This window comes from Borostomias antarcticus (genome assembly GCF_949987555.1).
Source record: "Borostomias antarcticus genome assembly, chromosome: 17".
Taxonomy (NCBI): Eukaryota; Metazoa; Chordata; class Actinopteri; order Stomiiformes; family Stomiidae; genus Borostomias; species Borostomias antarcticus.
In genome coordinates, this window is record NC_140250.1 from 22,747,118 (window position 1) to 22,767,949 (window position 20,832).

Genomic DNA, 20,832 nt, shown 5'->3' on the forward strand with positions numbered 1-20,832 from the left:
CTCCGTTCAGAGATCTGTCGTCCGGTGTTGTATTTTAACGTTGCCGTCCGTAACTCTCCTCCTAACAGTCTCTTCTCTCCGCTCTGTCTCTCCTTCACTCCTCGCTGTGTTTTGGCATCGCTCTGACCTCCGTTTGACTTTTGTCCCCCTCCCCCTCTTTCTGTTTGACCTCGGCTGTTCGCCTCTCAACCCATTTGTTTTGCTTTCTTATGGTTTTCATCCAACCATTCGTCCGGCTTTTCTTTTTCTTTTTTCCTTGGTCGTGTGTTTTATGATTTCATCATCGCATGCGTTTTTGGACGCCGCCCACTACCCCCCCGCCCCCCACCCCCGACCCCCCCCTTGTTCCTCCTACGTCCTCGCAATCCCTCTCCTCCTCCCTCCTTCACCTTCATCCCCTCCCCATCCACCCCCCCCCCCCCAGCCTGGCAGGGCACTGACCTGATGCACAACCACGTGCTGGCGGACGTTGACCGGTCGTGCGCCGACTCTCCGGGCCGCCGTAGCAGCGTGTCGCGCCCCGAGGTGACCTCCTCCGACCAGTCCGAGGACTCTGACTATGACTCCATCTGGACCGCCCACTCTTACAGGATGGGCTCCGTGTCGCGTAAGAGCTGCATCTCTCACCAGAACTAAACTAGGCCCGCCCAGCCCCCCCGCAGCGCGCCCCACGGCGCCGCCCCGTACCGTAAACCCAGCGCACTTACCTCTTCATTAACCTGTGGGGAATCTTAGAAGAAAAAGAACATTATTTAAAGCGTTTTTTAAGTTTTATTTATTCATGTTATTTATTTGCCGTATTTGTTATTTTTGTCTGTTTTTGTTTGTATGTATTTATTTGATTATTTATAATTTTTGCCTATTATTTGTTTGTTTGAATGCGTTTCCTGTTGCCTTGATCACTCCCCCTTTTATCGTGCCTCCTCTCTTTCTGTAGCTGTCATGCTGGGTAATGTAGTCCTTTTCTTTTCTGAATGCATCCCTCCCTGAGTGCACCTTCTGAGTGGGGATGCTGTTAGCTTAGGGGACTATAGTAGGAGTGATATTGTAGTGGGGGTCAGTGGGTTAAGTGGGAAGTGGAGGAGGAGGAGCAGGGGGGAGGGAAGTGGGGACCGAGCGTTTCCTGTCTGATATTCAGATGTGTTTCAGGAAGTGATGTAATTGTATTTGTCATGTTTTCTTCCTCTCCAGAATGTTCAACATGCAGCACGTCTGCTGCCGTCAGATAAACACACACGTGTAATATGTATCACTGAGTTAGCACACACACACACACACACACACACACACACACACACACACACACACACACACACACACACACACACACAAGATACAACCCTGCTCTTGTAGCATGCAAATGTGCCGATTGTACAATGATTTCTTGAAGCCCAGAATGTTTTCACTCTAATGTTTTATTTAACGAGTTTACTGTATTCGTTTTTATTTGATATGACATACCTCTGGTCCTCAGCAGTGGAGGAACTAAGCATTGTGGGTACTCGCCTCCACTGTACAGAGCGAGGTCTTTGGCCGGGTTGCCATGGTTACATTAGGAGCATGACGGTACATTTAGATTAATCTTAGGATAGATTTAAGGGTTTAATAAAGTTGCTGTAGGTAGGAGCATTAAGAACCAAGAGAATGACATTTTTTAATACTGTGTTTCCAACGTGGAACCGCGACACAGTATTTCCTGTTTGCTACTGTTCTCTCATCAAGCCACAGTGATGTCAGTCTCTGGATTAATTAAGACAGCCTAGTTAGAGATGTTTTAATAATTAACTGGTGGTCCCACTGAGAACTGGGTCCTGGTCCCGTAGAGAATAGTACTCGGATCTGTCTCCAAAACGGGAACTGCTCCTCTCACTGAAAAGTTCCTCATGAAAATACCAGTTGTGTGATTGAAATGGAGCCATTGAACCACCAGAACTGGGAATATCTAGGAATATCTTCACATTTTATTGGGTTATTTACATTACCTCTACAGGTGTAGTGGCCAGTGCCAAGTTCTACTCTACCTGAAAGGTCCAGTCAGTCCAACCACATCAGCAGACAAGGTCGCTGATCCTCACGCAAAGCAAAATATCGACTTCTTTACACTGCTACCCCATACACTGATAACTATTTTTATGAAGAGGTATTTTTACAGTATTGGTAGGAAATCACAGCTAACTCTCCATTTAAGGGTTGGGGTCATCCCACAGCCATTCTGTCCGTGGTTCGCGGAAAACTTTGCTTCATGTTATTTATGAAATTATTTATTTTCCTCATTTTATATTCAGAGATTTTGTTGTTTTTGTTTTATCTTCTGTCTGTCGATGTTTACAAAACGATTACGAAAATGATTCCTGGTATGATGACACTTCAGTCGCTCTCTCTCTCTTCGTTTGGAACAACGTTTACGCACTGAACTTACAACATGAAGTGTTTCGAAGTCATTTTGCACAATCTCTGTGGTACAAAAATACAAACAAAACAAGCCGGCCGGCCACCGAGCCGAGCCGTACCTCCCTGTCTCTGCCTCTGCCCGGACTCTGTGTACGACGATAGTTACTATGGGTGATGATGTAGGTACTGTATTATGTGTAAATGTATAAAAATCCAACCTCATCCATAGTGTTTATCTCTCCCCTCAGTGTGCTTGGAGTATGTACTTCAGAGTTTCAACTCAAAGAGAGACGTGTACAGAGTCATTCTGACGTTCGACTTGTGTATCCAACCCCTGAATACTATCACTACAGACGGACATTTATCCCCTGACAAACGGGAGTCCTGGTCCTCCTTTCTCCTGTGTGTGTATCGTGATTGTCACGGGGCAAAAAGAAGAATGCAAACAGACATTCTATGAGTATTATGAGCCGAGACTCGCGTCTGTTCTCATGTTGTGTGTTCGACTTTGTGACTGAGGTGTATTCTGTGGTGTAAACAAAGGAAACAAACAAACTTGAGTCTACTGTACATAAGGAGGCCAGGCAGGGGGAGGAGCCTGGTCCTCCGTGTGCCGTCCTGATGTACGCCATCTATAATACCACATGTGTGATGATACTACTGTCTTACCTGTAAACTGCGCCTTTACAGTGTTGGTTGCTGAAGTATATTAAGAACTACAAGACCCCCCCAAAAAACGCTGTACCATTTGAGTTTTGAATAAATCTGTCATTTTGTTAGACGCTGGCATTAATGTGATTTGTCAGAAGAGCCACTTTTCTCACCGTGTTAAAAAGCGAGGGAGGGAGGACGCTTTATTTTCTGTGTAGGGGTGTAGAAGGACATTGTTTCGCTGTGTTGTGTTGTCATATCTGGTTGTCATATCTGGCCCACTGGCGTAAATGCTCTTCCACTTCCTGTCCGATCTCCTCTCTTCTTCTGTCCCGTCTGGCGCTCACTCAGAGCATGACTAACCTACTACTCCCCCCCAACCCCCCCCCCCCCACAGTCTGCAATCCGACCCCGTTTTTTTGTTCGTCCGTCTCCATGCACGTGAAGGGTCAAATCGGTGTCTCCCAATCAGCCGACCGCACCGCTACTTCCTGCCCAGGGCTCCTCTGGGAAGTGTAGTCCGTGACTCCCGTGACTGCGGGGTGAGGTCATACTGTGTTGTGTTGGAACAGGGCCGCGGAGAGACACGGGGCTGCAGGTGATCATCCCCGGGGACGAGAAGAGCGTCGCGGAGGACGGCAACCGCAACGGTCAAACTGCGGTCGAAGAGAAGTAAGGCGGCGTCCGTCCGCGTCTTCCCCCCCCTCGTTTTCTTCTTCTCCTCCTTCACCTTGGACGATGTCGGAGGGTGTCCGATGATGTCGGATGATGTCAGATAGTGTCGAATGATGTTGGATGCTGTCGGATGATGCGGGATGATGATGAATGGTGCTGGATGATGTTGATGGTGATGTGGGATGATGTTTGGCGGTGTGGCGGCGCTGGCCCTGACCCCCTCCCCCCCCGTGCGGACCCAGGATGTTGGCTGACCCTGTGTGTGTGCTGTCTCAGCAGGAGCCTGGTGGACGTGGTGTACGCCATGAGGGATGAGGTCCAGGAACTCAAACAGGTGAGCTGCCCTCTACGCCGCTACATAGGCAGGTTATAACACCTGTCACAGGTGACAGCCCTGCAATATCATAGATAGATAAATCTTTATTTTTGTGTCACTCCTTAACAGACATTTCCATCGCATTAGTACAAAAGTGCAATAATAAAAAGTTAAGGACCACTCACAATGACGTTATTTGTCGACGTTATTTGTTTTGTTTATAAGAAATCCCCTTTGACTGTTGCTCAAAATGAATTGGAACTGAAATGAATTGTTGTTCATTCAGTGTTCAGTCGTCGGCCTCGATCGCGTCTGCGTTGGGCAATTTGAATCACCACAAAGTTAGAGTTGGTACAATATGCCAAGACCCTTGAACCCTGAACCGTTGTCTGTTCTCTCCTCCCCCAGGACAACAAGAAGATGAGGAGGTGTCTGGAGGAGGAGCAGAGGGCCAGGAGGGAGCTGGAGAAGGTGGTCAGGAGGGTCCTGAAGACCATGAATGACCCCACCTGGGACGAGACTAACCTGTGAAGCTTGTGTGATGATCCTGAGTGAGTGAAGAGGTGTGTGTGTGTGTGTGTGTGTGTGTGTGTGTGTGCGTGCGTGGGTGTGTGTGCGCGCGCAGATCCAGGTGTATGAGGTTCTTATAGTGAGTGTATTTGTGAATGTGTGTATGTGCTTGCCTGTGTGTGTGTGTGTGTGTGTGTGTGTGTGTGTGTGTGCGTGCGTGCGTGCGTGCGTGCGCTCCTGGTCCTTCTCCAGTGAAAGCTATGGAGACTTCTCCAGGGTTTCCTGCACTCTGCAGCCCGTGGGTCAGAACCACTATGAGATATATGGTTCTGACCCAGATGAGCTGAGCTGACTGGACATTCCACCGCACAGAGACACTCACAGGCGGAACCAGACAGGAACAGGAGGGTTTGACCCCCAGTAGGTACTGCCTGGTGGTACTGCCCAGTTGGTACTGCCCGGTGGTTCTGCCCGATGGTACCGACCCCTCGTTCCAAGACACTTGTTTTCTCACCGAGGGTGACCCTGCCCCTGCTACCTAGCGGCCATCCTCACCCAGGTCAGACATGGTCTGGACCGGGACTAGACCTCATCCAGAACCTCTGTGGTCCTGTCTTACCCCCCCCCCCCAACAACCCCTCCCTCCATCCATCCCTCCCCCTTTCTCTCCCTACCTCCCTCCCTCCGCCTTCATGCCTCTCTCTCTCCATCCCTCCCTCCCTCCCTGAACAGAGCTGGACCCGAAGTTCTCTCTCTCTCTCTCTCTCACCCTGTTTACAACTGAAACACTATGCATCATTCTGAAACGGTACCACTCTCAGCAGAGGAACCAGCCTCCTCATTCCACCTCCTCCGTAAATGTTATTTAATTATTTTGTTTTTATTTTTGTAATTTTTTTTGAGCTGACCAATCTCATATATTATACTGCGTATTTCCATGTCCGTTGTGTTACGTTGACCTGGTGTGGTTCTTAAAGAATGACCGAAGGGATTTTTGTACAGTGGCGGACGTGTGCTGTAACCATGTAAATACTGCTGACCGATGAGCCTTTGGGAGAAATAAAGGTGTTTTTAGGAGACGGCGGTCAGGGATGTGGTGCTTATCGGTGTTGACGCTACGCGAGACCGGCCGCGCTGTGACGAACCGGCAAACGCGCGCGACCTTCGCCGTCCGTGTTCGACGTTTGACCTTTGACCTGTACCGTCAGGAGCGGCCTGAGGACCTGCAAGGAAGATACAGACACCAGGAAGCCATTTTATGGGATATGATCCCTTGTGTGTGGGTGTGCTTCGTTTATTTGACCCTTATTTATCCAGACTAGTCATTTACAATTCTGGCCTGACCAGTATCAACACAGCCCAACTGAAGAGGTAGGCAGGTAAGTTTTGGATATGGACTTGAAAGGTACCTGTCCTAACCCCACAGTGTTGAGTGTAGGCTATGGGCTAATATGCACAGTGCACTAAGCATACAGACAGACCTATAGCCCTCTGTTAAACCTGACCTTAAACCTGACCTTACAGTTATGGCTGGTTTTAAGGAAATTGACTAATGTGGCGTCTGTTGCCTCTGAAGCTCGAATGTAAGCCTGTCAGTCGTTTCACCGGAACGCCATCACCTCGTCTCCTTACTCGGTGTCAAGGCCGGCTTTTGTCTGCTGTTAAATTGTCCGCCATCCACATAAAGGGACCCCTGTCCCGCCCCTCCCTCTGTCCAGTACCCGGACAGCTGATACAGGTTACAGCAGATTAACGAAAGCCAAACCAGGGCTGCCCTCTTCCTCTCACCCCCAGGTCCGGGCTGTGTGGCAGAGGTAGCGTTAGGGTGAGGAATCAACCCCAGCCCTACTCAAGTTCCTAGCGCAGGGCAGAGTGGACCCTCTAACTACCACCGTCTTACCCGTTAGTCTCTAGACAACGTCCTTGGCGTTGTCTAGACACTAACAGGGCCAGATTATAGCAAGGCCTTCCCGACCAAGTCTTCCTCCCTCTCCTGTCCACCATTTTCCGCCCGATGAACGGGGATAACAGCAAAGAGCAGACACAATACCGTCGGAGTGCCATACTCCGGTACATGACCCCCCCCCCCCCCCCCCCCCCCCACACACACACCCCCGTCTGCCCATCTCTCTCTTTCTCCGTCTTCTCCCTCAACCCAGGGAGACTGACGGGCTGTCGGCGTGGCTGCCTCTCCAGGCACCTCGCGGACCATTGAAGAGTTCAGAGAATGCTCCAAGGTCTCTCCCTCTCCCCTTTCTCTTCTCACCCTTTCTCTCTTTTCAAAGCCGCGAATCAATCAGCTGTGGGCCCGCGCGCGCGCACACACACACACACACACATACAGACATGAACTCCCACACACGCAGACATATACTCACACACACACACACACACAGACATACCCCCCCCCCCCCCCACACACACACCTCTCAGACTCTCACTTCCCTTCTATTCAAGCCAGTGATCATTTAGACTTGACAAGTATTGTGAAAAACTGAGGTCTCCCTCTCCCTCCTCTCTCTCTCCTTCCCCCTTTCTTTCAACTGTCTGTCATTAATGTCCAGGTGGTACAATGTAGCAGCGTTAGAAAGGGAAGAAAGAGAAAAGAATGAGCAAGGGATGGATTGATGGACGGGGAGGATAAGCACCCAGTGTCTGTCTTTTAAAGGTTTGTTATTGTACAGCAGAGCCTACTGTCCCCTCAGTCATTTTATTTTTTTTTGGTCCCTGTTTTTGGTCTGAAAGGCTAGCCACGTGCTCTTTTGTATAGGGGAGGCAATAAGGCCCCATTGAATGGGACTGAATGGACCTGCCATCCTCGGGGGCCGCGGCCTGAGGAGTCCCATTCTTTGGCCCCGCAATCTAATTGGAGCTGAAATGAAATGGATGGTTTCTTATGAAAATAGGCTTTGTTTGGGCGCGGGGCTGGTAATTCATAAACAAAAAGCAAGGCTCCATTGTGTAGATAATAATATATTCATACCGCCGGGGTGAGGAGGGACGCGGCAGCGGAAAAGGCTGAGGGAGTATAAGAAGACTGGAGTGGAGGAGGAGAAGGGAGCGATAGAGAGAGGAGAGAGGAGGAACGGCTGAGAGTACGTCAGGCTGATGGGAGGAGGAGTGGAGGGAGAGATGGAGAAGGAGAGGAGGAACGAGGCGGAGACGGAGCGCAGTGTCAGGAGGGGACGGGGGGGGGGTGGAGGACAGACACTGTAGAGGGAGAGCAGGAGCTAATTGGCGATGGAGCAGAAGATGGGAGAGGTTGAAGGGCGGGACATAAAGAACTGATTAAGGAGCTGTAGAGAGAGAGAGAGAGGTATGATAAGGGGAGGTGGCAGAGGAGGAGTGATCCAGGGTGGAGAGATGTGAAGGGAGCCTCTTGGCTATGTCAGACAGTGCTCCAGCACTCAGGTGGGCGTAGCGTAGCGCCGGAGCGGTCGTACAGGGGCAGTCCGAGAAACCCAGAGTTCTGAGAAGTTGCGCTGCGTAGTGTGGAGAGAGGTCCAAGTAATAGTCTCCGCTGCTCTATGGATCTCTCTCTCTCAGAAGTTCAGGGAGTGGGAGCCGGAACTGGAGGGGAGTGTGAGCAGAGGAAGAACGAGGAAGAGGAGCAGGAAGAAGAGCCTGAGGAGGAGTGATACCGGGGTGTTGAGGGGGCGGGGAAGACGTGAAGAGAGCCTCTTGGCGTTGTCCGACAGCGTTCCGGCACGCGCTACTTCTGGAAGGCAGCCGGGAGCAGCACAGCATGGAGGAGCACTGAGCTGTCGGATAAGGAGGGCCACTCTACCCTCGCACACTGAAGGGACTTCTACCTCTGTCCTGTCCTGTCCTACACACAGGGCAGGCATTTCTGCTTCTAGAGAGACCAAATAAGGAACTGCTGTCACTGATCTCGCCTGATACTGGAGAAGGTCCCGGGGGCGATCACAGCCCAGGGGAGGAGGAGAAACGAGGAGGATTCTCCACTTTACCTTGTGCCCCCCGGCCAGAGAGAGGGGGATGGAGCAGGAGGTTGGAAGAGGAGGAGCAGGAGGAGGAGGAGAGAAGTGGACGTGTGATTGCTCACTGTCAGCAGGGGACTTCTGCTGGAGGTGAGTGACTCGGCAGCTGTGATCAAAATAGATCAGATGTGTGATTTCTTCTAGCACAATGACCGAGTGAGTGGACCAAGACAAGAGAGCGTTGGTAGGCTGTAGACACCTTTCCAGAGCGTATGCTGTCTTAAAAACAAAAGCTTACTGCCAAGTTGACCAAGGTGTGTTGGAGTGGAAACTGTCTGAAAGAGTTAATTACAGCCACGGTCCGAGCGGCATGCGTATATGGCTTCTGACGTGACATTATTCGGGCGCAATGAGGAATCTTTTCCTGACAGTACATCGTAGAACCACTAGATGTCAGTATTGCTCAGTAGATGAGATGGTCAGGAGGTTTTTCAACTGATGACTGGTCCCATCATCTGCCGCCACCAGACGGCTGTCTCACGCCATGTGAATAAAGCCCCGATGTGACTGACTGATAGAAGAGGTCCAGGTATATGAGGGGCCGTGTAGGACTTCAATATTAACACTCACTACTGAAACACTCTTACATTCACTATTGAAACACTCAATATACATACATACTACTGAGTGACTGTCACACATACAGTACTACTGAGACACAAATACATACATGCATACATGCATACATACTAAGACACACACCACTGATACACTGTCACACACACCACTGAAACACTCATACACACCACAAACACTCTTACATGTAGATGTGGGAGTGTTTCACATTTCAGTAATCTCAGTAGTGCGTGTGAGTAATTTCACTTGCAACAGAAGGTAGCAGTAGCCTAGTTTACGTCAGTGCGTGACTTCAGGCGGCCTATCAGAAAGTTGATCAACGTTAACTATTTCAAATGTATTTTTGTGATTCAATATGAAGGTGCAACTTCTATGTATTTTGTTTGGAGGCCTTAATCGTAATTGGCAATCGCGATGAGGATGACTTTTATTTAATTTATTTTTTACAGTTTTTATTAAATAGGGCACTGCGTTGAAGGTCTACAGTAAAACCCAGGGAGAAGAGAGATGTTTTGGAAAGATTAATGACAGAGTAGAGTGATCAGTTAATCAGCGTAGGTGATAGGACTGTACCCGATTCTAAATTTTGTGAGTCGAATCAGATTCGCCTGTTCAAACCAGAGATTTGACGATTCGTTAATTAATTAATTCCTCAATCTTTCCCCAATAGGCCTATGTCTAGGGGAGACTGGGAGTCGGGACAACTGTCAAACTTTAAAGGATAAGGACACTGAATTTCATGTTTTGTCCTACTCCTGGCTTCCCTGGCATGCATCTGACTAGTACAGGTTATAATATTTATGTTTTGTGCAGTACAGAGTTCTGTGTCAATAACGTCGGCGCGCGCACCCTGGCTCGTTGCAAGCTATGGGCACACTCGAAAAATTCTAAAAAGTATGATATACGTGGATTTCAAGTTCAGGAATTATATGGTTTATGCTTACCAAGCTCTGAAGTCGACCTGTAAATACCATAGGTCCTTTCGCCTCTGCATTTCGAAACAACAGTAACTTGTAAACAGTACTAATTTCACCGAACATACAACAGCCATCCCAAGTTCGCGGAGGTTTACAGCGTGAAGGGATGGCTGTTGTATGTACCAACGCTGTAATACTATTGGCTGGTATGATATCAACAGTGTCATTGTCGGGCCGTCAAAATTTCATAATAATTTCAGACAAAATATCATTTTTTATGGAAAAGCAATACTTTTACTCTGAAGCCTTCACAAAGCCCTATGGATGTATTATTATTGGAAAAAATGCTTATTTTAATACACATATACCATATTATACCTTTAAGCATTTTGGCGGCCGTTAGAGCCCAATCTGTCTATTGGAAAAAATATTTTTCCAGCTGATATAATTCATATAAGAAGATTGATCTAGGAAAGCAGTTTTGTGTTGTGGTTTGGGAAATGCATGTGATTGCTGGCACATAGTAGGCTAGACCCATAGCGGAGGAGAGAGAGGTTCCCTGTCTTTTCCCTCCACTATACAGTATCAGTCTTAAGTCTCTCTTTACTGCACAACAAATAGCTCCGGCTGATGATTCGACTCGTCGGCTTTCAGGGGGCAGCTCTAGGCGATCATACAAGTTCCTCAGCAGAGAAGCAACCTCAGCTGTCACAGCCCTATTCACCGCCATACCGTGGCTCTGACGGGGGTGTACCCATGTTCCCCGCTCTTAAAAAGGGTTCCATGTTCCCCAGATCCTATGTTCCCCAGTCTGAAAAAGGGTTCTATGTTCCCCGGATCCTATGTTCCCCAGTCTGAAAAAGGGTTCTATGTTCCCCGGACCGAAAAAGGATGTGTCCCCCAGTCCCAAAAAGGGGTCCTATGTTCCTAGGTCCCGTAAAAGGCTTTTAGATCCCCTTTTCCATAAGAGTTTAAAGCGAATTAACTACTAAAGAATAAGTACATTTGAGCGATATTCAAAGCATTCAACTGGTTTTCCATAAATTAACCCAGACCACAAACAAGTATAATTACAACTGCCTTTGACAAAAGTACAGTACAGAATCACATTTAAGTCAGAAAACATAATAAATTCACAAACAGGGAACATAGAACCTTGTTTTGAGGAGAACATGGGACTAAGAGAACATAGGGATCACTATGCTGCTCCAAACCTGCACTATTTGCTTCCGGTGTAATTGAAGTACCTTCCATCGCTGGTGAAATTACCTACATGCACTACTACTGAGATTACTTGCACGAATGCACGTGAAACACTCCCACATTTACCTGTACATGTGAGAGCATAGCCCACATACACATAACGGAAAAATGTGTAGGCTACGTGTGAGTGTTTCAGTGGTGTGTGTGAGAGTGTGTCAGTAGTGTGTGTGCGAGTGTGTCAGTGGTGTGTTTGCGAGTGTGTCAGTGGTGTGTGTGAGAGTGTCAGTGGTGTGAGTGTGTCAGTGGTGTGTGTGCGAGTGTGTCAGTGGTGTGTTTGCGAGTGTGTCAGTGGTGTGTGAGAGAGTGTTTCAGTGGTGTGTGCGAGTGTGTCAGTGGTGTGTGAGAGTATCAGTGGTGTGTGAGAGTATGTCAGCGGTGTGTGTGTGTGAGAGTGTCAGTGGTGTGTGTGTGAGTGTGTCAGTGGTGTGTTTGCGAGTGTGTCAGTGGTGTGTGTGCGAGTGTGTCAGTGGTGTGTTTGCGAGTGTGTCAGTGGTGTGTGAGAGTATCAGTGGTGTGTGAGAGTATGTCAGCGGTGTGTGTGTGTGAGAGTGTCAGTGGTGTGTGTGTGAGTGTGTCAGTGGTGTGTTTGCGAGTGTGTCAGTGGTGTGTGTGAGAGTGTGTCAGCGGTGTGTGTCTCAGTATGTGTGTACAGTATGTACAGTATGTATGCGAGTGTTTCAGTGGTGAGTGTGAGAGTGTGTCAGCGGTGTGTGTGTGTGAGAGTGTCAGTGTGTGTGAGTGTTTCAGTGGTGAGTGTGAGAGCATTTCAATAGTGAATATTAGAATGTCTCAGTCTTAGTATGTACAGTATGTGTCAGTCTCTCAGTAGTGAGTGTTAGTGTCTCAATATCCTACCCTGTATCTCCTACATTCACTCAGAGGGGTGTGTGTGTGTGTGTGTGTGTGTGTGTGTGTGTGTGTGTGTGTGTGTGTGTGTGTGTGTGTGTGTGTGTGTGTATGGGTGTTTATATGTTTTCAACTGAGTGTGTGTTAACTTAAAGAAAAGTAGACAGGAAAAATAAATATCTTGAAGGTTTTTAGTCTGCATGTATGTGTGGTTATTTGTACATAATACAGTGATGTTTGTCTGTTCATAATACAGTGATGTTTGTCTGTTCATAATACAGTGATGTTTGTGAACATTCCTTTATGACTGTTTTGCATGAATGCAAAAGCCTTGTATTCTTACTGCTACAACACTGTAATTTCCCCTCAGGGATCTATAAAGTACATATCTACCTACCCACCCACCCACCCACCCATAAGCATTTGCTGTGTGTATGTGTTTGTGTGTGTATGTGTTTGTGTGTGTGTACATGCTCGCATCCGCTTTTCTATGCCTGTGTTCATGTTTGCATGAGAGCGTGCGTGCATATGTGCGTATGTGTCTGAATGTTTATTTATGCAGCTGAGGGTGTGTGCGTGTGTGCGTGTGTGTGTGTGTGTGCGTGTGTGTGTGTGTGTGTGTGTGTGTGTGTGTGAGTGAATGTTGGCGTCGGTGGTCAGCAGGAGTGGCGGCTGGCACTGTGTGCCCAGTAATCAGGCTCTGGGCAAACTGGGTGGCAGGCAGCGTTGATGGAGATTATCCCAAAATTACCCCAGAATTACACCAATCCAGTCGCAGAGACAGGCCATGTCCATTGACAGTGCTGGTAGGGAGGATGGGGATTTGGACAGAGTGCTGGCATGTGTTTTTGTGTGTGTGCGTGTGGGTCTGTGTGTGTGTGTGTCGTGCGCACTTGTAATACTGCTAGGTAAAGGAAGACAGCCTGTAGAGAGAGAGTGTGTGTGTGTGTGTGTGTGTGTGTGTATCTGTGTTTGTGTGTGTGTCGTGTGCACTTGTAATACTGCTAGGTAAAGGAAGACAGCCTGTAGAGAGAGAGAGTGTGTGTGTGTGTGTGTGTGTGTGTGTGTGTGTGTGTGTGTGTGTGTGTGTGTGTGTGTGTGTGTGTGTGTAATGAGCCTGGCAGTGTTGATACATTGGGGTAATGGGGCATGCTAATCCACATCAAACAGTCATTAGCTGCAGATCTGGATCCTCACACTGGAGTTACAGGAAGAAAACTCACACATACTGTGGTCAGAACATCTACTTTTGTGTGTGTGCGTGTGTCTGTGCTTGCGTCCATGTGTGTGTGTGTGCATGTGTTTTTGTGTGTTGACAGTTATGTCTGTGTGTGTGTGTTGATGAGAGAGAGGATGATATTCAATCAAAATAATTAAAAACCCTTTTACTTCCAGAAAAATCCGGTCCCTAAGTAGGAGCAGTTATCCATTTGTATTCAATCACTCATTCGTCTCCTCTGAGGTTAATCTCTGTCTGGAACTGTCTGTTTCGGCAGTCCCCCCATATTCACATATGACTTAAAGGAGAATGCTATTTTTCGACAACCTGGACCTTATTTACGGCATATTATAAGACGTTTGACTCACCGAGATAACTTTGGTGTAATTTGGAGGCCTGTAGAAGAAATTTAAAATCCAGCGCGAGCCAAGTATATCCATGTAATGGCGGCGGACGGGGCACAGAGAATGCAGCTTCTAAAAAATGTATTTTCTGCCGTGAAATGGTTGTTTTCATCAATCTATTTTTATGAATCGCTAGTTGTGCTTCCATAGAGCGAGGGCTTGTTGTGGTTTTCACATTGCACAACCGTCGTAAAATTGTTCAGTACAGCTGCACGCCTGCATTTGTGAAACCAGTCCCCAAACACCCACATGAGACAACAGAAAACAGTTGTCTGACGACGTAGCATCTGCTACCACAGTCCTTTCTACCAACACAGGAAATTTAGACTTTTAAATAGTCGCCAAGTTGGCGGCGCTTGGCGCTCATATTTAAACGCGTCAAATAAACATTTCAAAGCCACTCACCAAAGCAGAGAGGCTTTTCTAACAAACGATGGGTTTTGAAAGCTCGGCGCTACCGTTAAGTGATGGTGTGTTGGAGCACCCTGGGGGGTAAGTACTGGAGAACTACCCTGGGATAAGTGTTCAGTAAACAGGTCGGCGCTATTTCCCCCCCTCCCCCCCACCCCTCTCTCCTTCCTCTGTTCCGTCCGGTCCTGGGGTTCCGGGGCCCATTTTCCATAACTGATAACACAAATCGTCCTGTATTCATCTTGTGTAATGGCCCACCTACGGAGTTGCGTGTGTGAGCGCGTGTGTGTTTGCATGTTCAGCAGCCGTGCTGCATTGTGGGTGAGCGCATGCTGACCCTGTGAGGCCCAGTGATGGATAATTGGGGCACTACCACTCCCTTCAGAGAGAAAGAGGGAGGGAGGGAGGGAGGGAGAGAGCAGAGAGACGGAGAACGAGGGAGGTAACAGAAGGTTAAGTGCTCTCCTCTGGCTGCGGTACTTCCTGCCAGGTACTGGGCCTTGGCCTGCTGGTCAGGCAAGGAGGGAGGGAGGGAGGGAGGGAGGGAGGGAGGGAGGGAAGGAAGGAGGGAGGGATGGAGGGATGAGGACCGCTAAACTGCTCGGGTCATGGCGAGAGGTGCCGGGGGCAAAACGTGTAGAATATGGCGCTCCCCAAGCCCCTTACTTACTGAGCACAATGGAATACACACGCACGCACACACACAAAAACACACACACGGCCACACGTGCTCGACAAGAGCCGCGGGTCCCAGCGGGCTATGAACTTCAGTGCGGCAGTTGCCATGACGATGCGGCGAGTCGGTGACCCCCGCGACACCTCGTTCTTGCGGCGCCGGCCCGCTGAAAGGGATGATTGACAGGTGTCCAAATGCCAGCCTGCCACACAGACGGACAGGGGTCCAGCCAGGATGCTTTGCATTCACTCACAGACAGGCAAGCGCGTGTGTGTGTGTGTGTGTGTGTGCGCGCGTGTGTGTGTGTGTGCGCGTGTGTGTGTGTGCGCGCGCTTGTGTGTGCACTCAGAACCGAATAAGAATGCAACAGCACATTCGAACTCCGAGGAATCGACATCAACCTTGACGAACAATATAGTCAGACCCTGTACATGTAAATGGCAGAGAAAAAGAAAGGTGTGTCTTTTGTTTGTGTGTGTGTAGCATGTGTGTATATGCTATTCTCCCTCTCTATACAGAGGTATAGGTCTTTATCTAGATCACCCAAAGCCACACATTAACCTCTCCTCGCTTATCTCCACTCTGGTCATTAGTAGAAAACCCCGTAATGTCCGATTGAGGTGTGTGTGTGTGTGTGTGTGTGTGTGTGTGCGTGCGTGCGTGCGTGTGTCTGTTGAGCTATCGGAGGTGACGTGGTTGTGATCTGCTGAGTTGGTGATCTGATACGATAACATTCTAAGCCTCTGTGTGTGCGAGTGTGAGTGTGTGTGTGTGTGAGTGTGTGTGTGCGTGCTCTTTCACGCGTATATGTGTGTGTTTGCATTTGTCTCATTCCCCAAAGCCCTAAATCCTCATGCATTTCATGTGTTTGTCAATGAAGGGTGTGTGTGTGTGTGCGTGTGTGTGTGTGTCTATCTTCACCATTGTCTTCCACGCTTGTCTCTACACACATTACCAGCGTCTTAGCAGTGTGTATATCTGTGTTCAGTTCATTCAGTAGTATTTCTATAATTTTCCCCAGGTGTGTTCAGCTCAACACCTCGCCCACACACTCGACCATTGAGAGAAACGGACGCCGCAATTTCCTTTGACATTTGAGCGAGGGAACGCTGAGCTTTAATTATGGTTGTTGCTGCTGTTGTTGTCAGCCGCAAACATGTGTTGACGGTAAGCAGATAAGAGTACACAGGAGAGTAAATATGATCTGTCATAGCCTCTCTCTCTCTCTCTCTCTCTCTCTCTCTCTCTCTCTCTCTCTATCTTTCTCTCTCTCTGTCTCTCTCCAGCCTCACAGGATAAAGGTTAAAAGAATAATTGCGCTGCTCTTTACTACAAATAAACAAACAACAGAGGTTGAGAGAGTGAGAGTTGAGAGAGAGTGAGATACGAGAGAGTGAGAGATGAGGGAGAGAGAGAGAAAATAATATTTGGGTTAGCGATGGTCATGTGTTGAAGTGAGCCCTCCTCTTGTTCTCCTCTTCAGTAGTAAGTGCCGCTCACCACCAGCACTCGTCAAAAGAGGAGTACACCCCACAATGACCCTACGTGAGTGTGTGAATGTGTGCGTGTGCGTGTGTGCGGGCTTGCATGTGTGTGTGTGTGTGACAGATACCAAAAGATAATAATCTTGCTATATCTCTATATGATCCCTCATCTGTTATAATATCTCTATAGTATCTCTATTGAACTGAAAGTACAAAGGAACTGTACTGAAGCACATTAAACTGAAGCATATGAGCCAGTGTGGAAGGTGTGGAAGGCGATAAGACTATTTGGTGCTGAGGACAGTCCATTTTACTACTTAATTTGATTATCAGAATGGACATACTTGCTTACTTGACTGTCCATAACACATCTTCGGCATCCTAAGGTATTTATAGGTGTACACTTGCTTACTTCTGTTGATTGTATTGCACTTTTGTATATTATGATTTTGTATACCTTGCACATCATTTTCATGTTTTGTATATTTTGTGTACTGTATCTATCTGTCTGTCTCAGTTTATTTATACATATGTTTGAATATAATACAATTTATTACAAAAAACAGTGTTTAAGCATTAGTGAAAAGTTGATCTTCACACATGCTCTCATCACTGGGCAACTTAGGTTTCAAAATGGTCTCTCCTGCTGCGTAATAGCTAGTTTGCTCACCCTAGTGTACTTAAGGTCATTTAAATGTTGTTTTTTTCATTCCATGCACGCTATAGCTGAATAGCACTACATGCTCACAGTCGGTACCCTCTGGAATACATTCCCCTCAGTTGAATGATGATCTGTTAATACGGTATATGTAGTTGCTTGGGAAAATCACTTGAATCATTCAAAACGGTCTGTCCTACAGCGTAATACATTGCTTGTTCACTCTAGTGTACTTAAGGTAATGTACATGCTTCTTTCAATCCACTCTATAGCTGAATATCATTACAGTACATGCTCACAATAGGTACCCTCTGGAAGTCCTCTCACAGTTGAATTATTTGCATATGGGTATATTTATTTTTTTGTGAAAATTACTTGAATGAATGCTACAATAGTGACACTGCAACCTGTTATGGTCTTGGTAGAGCATTGTGTTGCAATGCGCATTGCTTGCCTCTGTATAAAATGCGCTATACAAATAGGCCTAAAGTTTGATTTGATTTGGTACTGGCTGCAGTTCCCTGTCTGGGACATTGGGGGCGCTGCTGCTATGCAGTCTCAGTGTGGTGCTTATTCCCCAGCTGAGCATTACATTAGACTGAATTATCTAAACACTCAACAAACTGACATTTAATTTAGTTTTTTCTCCCTCTTGTTCCGTTTCTGTGATTTGATTGGTCGATATAGGGAGGCCATTCTCTCCTTATGGAGGCAGTCGTAGTGGTATCCATGGCACTTATCCTCTCTCCAATTGAATCAGACTCAATTTGACCTTTTAAGAAAACATGCTGTGCTGTTTAGTTACATAGCAATGTGTGTACCATGCATGCACAGATGGCCTACATGTGTGTGTGTATGTGGTGTGTGTGTGTGTGTGTGTGTGTGTGTGTGTGTGTGTGTGTGCGTGCGTGTGTGTGTGTGTGTGCACGTACTGTACGTCTCTGTGTGTGTGTACGTTTGTGTGTGTGTGTGTGTGTGTGCACGTACGTCTCTGTGTGTGTGTACGTTTGTGTGTGTGTGTGTGCACGTGCGTCTGTGAGTGTGTACGTTTGTGTGTGTGTGTGTCAGCTTACACTGAAGGGGAAGGCAGCGTTTCGTTATTTACCACAGAATAGACCAATTAGCGCTAGCAGGGTGTTGGCAACGGAGCAGGAAGCAGTGTGAATGTGTCATTGATTAGCAGGATTTGGCTAATCACCACAACTCATATACTCACCCGCTCAAGCTAATGTCTGCTGTGTCGTACAGTAGGCCTCCCCTCTCTCTCTCTCTCTCTCCCTCTCTTTCTCTCTGATCATCTCTCCATCTCTCTTAAACACAATCACACATACAGTATACACACACACACAACACATACACACACAGTATAGACACACACACACACACACACACACACACAAACACAAGTGCCATCATACACACACACACACACACACACACAAGCGCCATCATGCACACACACACACACACACACACACACACACACACACACACACACACACACACACAAGCACCATCTTGCACACACGCCATCATACTCATCTCTCTCTCTCGCCCCATTCAGCTCCAGTCTATCTTTCCTGACTTCTTTTCCGCATGCATCTGTCTCCTCTGTCCTCTCTTCCTTCCTTCCTTCCTTCCTTCTGTACTCCATCACTCCTCTCTTCCCCAACGTGTTCTTCCTCTCATCTGTTCTTCCACAGAAACCTAAAGAAGGGGAACGCGTGTGAATGATGACTTCCTGTGCTGCTGGGAAGAAGAGGATGAGCTGGAACGTGCATTGTCTGTCTGTCTGTCTGTCTGTCTGTCTGTCTGTCTGTCTGTCTGTCTGCCTGTCTGTCTGTCTGTCTGTCTGTCTGTCTGTGTGCTTGCCTGTCTGTCTATCTACCTGTCTGTCTGTCTGTCTGTCTGTATGCTTGCCTGTCTGTCTATCTACCTGTCTGTCTGTCTGCCTGTCTGTCTGCCTACCTGTCTGTCTGTCTGTAACGGAAATAACCCATTTTCATACATTGATTGAGCCTGAATGCTGAAAATCGAAACAGTTTGTGAACTCTTGATGTAAAGGATGGATAGTGGCCTCCGATTCTTCCTCTCCGTCTAACCCTTCTCTCTCTCTCTCTCTCTCTCTCTCTCTCTCCTTCAAACGATCTCCCTCTCTCGTCTCTCATGTCTAGAAACAGACTGATGCATCCTGGGCCTGTGTTGTGTAATGGGTATTAGTTATCATGTTAATTAGCATCTGTTAAACACAGTATGGCAGACAGCTGGGAGCTCAGTAGAGAGTGTGTGCGCGCGTGTGTGTGTGTGGGGGGGGGGGGGGGGGGGGGGGGGTGCACACCAGGATTTGATTTGTTGTGTTGCTAATGTGACACTGATTATACCGGTCAGAGTAAAACAAAGCAATGACGCCACTGTGCTAATACTGATGCTGGCGGAGCTGTTGCATGCGCGCACACACACACACACACACACACAAACATACACATACACACACACACACACGTGTGCAAACACACAGAAACTCTGTTACATGCATATGGATATGAGCGTAAGCAATAAATGCAGACAGACACACACACACACACACCCACACACACACACATTGACCGGGGGTCATGGTAAAACATCTCACAATTACCTCTGCGAACCGCGTTGGGCATTTTTTTAAGAGAGGCGGGCTGTTGCCATGGAGAGGAGAGGTTATTGTATTTGACCTATCCTATCATGCCAGCTTTGGTTGCACGGCAGTAATTTCAGATGAGAAAAAAAGATGTGTTTCTCTTTGAATTGATTTATCTCTATGTTTATGAGTAGATAAGTGCAGTGATGGCTGTGATAGAGGGTTATTTTGATGGGCCCAGGCTTTTGTCTGCTTTGTATTTATCTAGGCCACTGTTGATGTCGGGACTTCTCTGCCTCTTTCTCACAGCGGGATACACTCTTTGTGTGTGTGCGTGTGTGTGCACGCGTTTAGTCTTGTGTAACTGTGTGTGTGCTGGGCTCGTGCTTATTTGTGTGTTTTTCCGCTATGTGTGTGTGTGTCGTTTCTTGGGCATGTGTCTGTCTGTCTGTGTGCGTGTTTGTCGTCGAGCACGGCTCGGACGGTCAGACGCGCGGAGCGTCCAGAGATCAGACAAACTCTGAGCGACTGTCCCGACGAACCTCTAAACCCTCTAAACCCTGAAGAGGACAATCACACGGTGGAGTGATCAGAAGTGAAGAACCGCATCAAACCTGTGTTAGCTATGACTTACCTTCACGGTCGTTTTAGGCCAATAAAACCATCACCTGCGCTGTGCTGTAATCCCCACCAATCAGCCGTGTTTCTGTTTGTTGTTACCGTGCAGATTGGAGCACTCTGAGGGGGATTAGGAGAGAAAGTTGTTTTGCATACGGTAATCATCTTGTTACTGTAATGGGAAGAGCTATGGAGTGTGCGCGCGTGCGTTCCGTGTGTGTGTCTGTGTGTGTGTGTGTGAATTAGACGGAGGGGGGGGGAGGAAGAGAGTGAAGTAGAGAAAGACATCGTGGTCTGTCTGGGAGTCTGTCTTGGAGTCTACGCTATCTGGATAATTTTAGGGGAGAAATGAGAGGGGGGCGGGGACATGTCAATCATGGGTGTGACCTGTTGACCAACAGACAGGGCAGTGGGTGCAGAGGGCCAATGAGGGGTCACCATCCACCTCCTCCACACACACTCACACACACACACACACACACACACAGATAGTTGTCATGACGAGGTCAACCTGGAGGTGATTCAATTCCGTGGGTCTGGCCGCTGGGAGATTGTGTGAGTGTCCTTCTGATCTTTGTCACACACAGGTCAACAAA

At 47.8% G+C, this 20,832-nt stretch overlaps 1 protein-coding gene across 6 annotated transcripts in view; it reads left to right on the top strand.

The window, feature by feature from the left end:
* The window catches only part of arhgef7a (Rho guanine nucleotide exchange factor (GEF) 7a), a gene marked incomplete at both ends in the record, with an annotated part of 21,128 nt that extends 15,688 nt beyond the window's left edge, over nt 1–5,440 (top strand). For 3 of the 6 annotated variants that reach the window (XM_084452337.1, XM_084452335.1, XM_084452336.1), the window contains one exon: nt 425–636. In XM_084452337.1, the coding sequence (XP_084308463.1) occupies nt 425–636 (212 nt within the window). Of the gene's footprint in view, nt 1–424; nt 637–3,614; nt 3,715–3,993; nt 4,052–4,441 lie in introns of those variants that run through there. The other 3 variants (XM_084452332.1, XM_084452334.1, XM_084452333.1) reach the window with 2 other exon arrangements.
* Between the last annotated feature and the right edge of the window lie 15,392 nt (nt 5,441–20,832).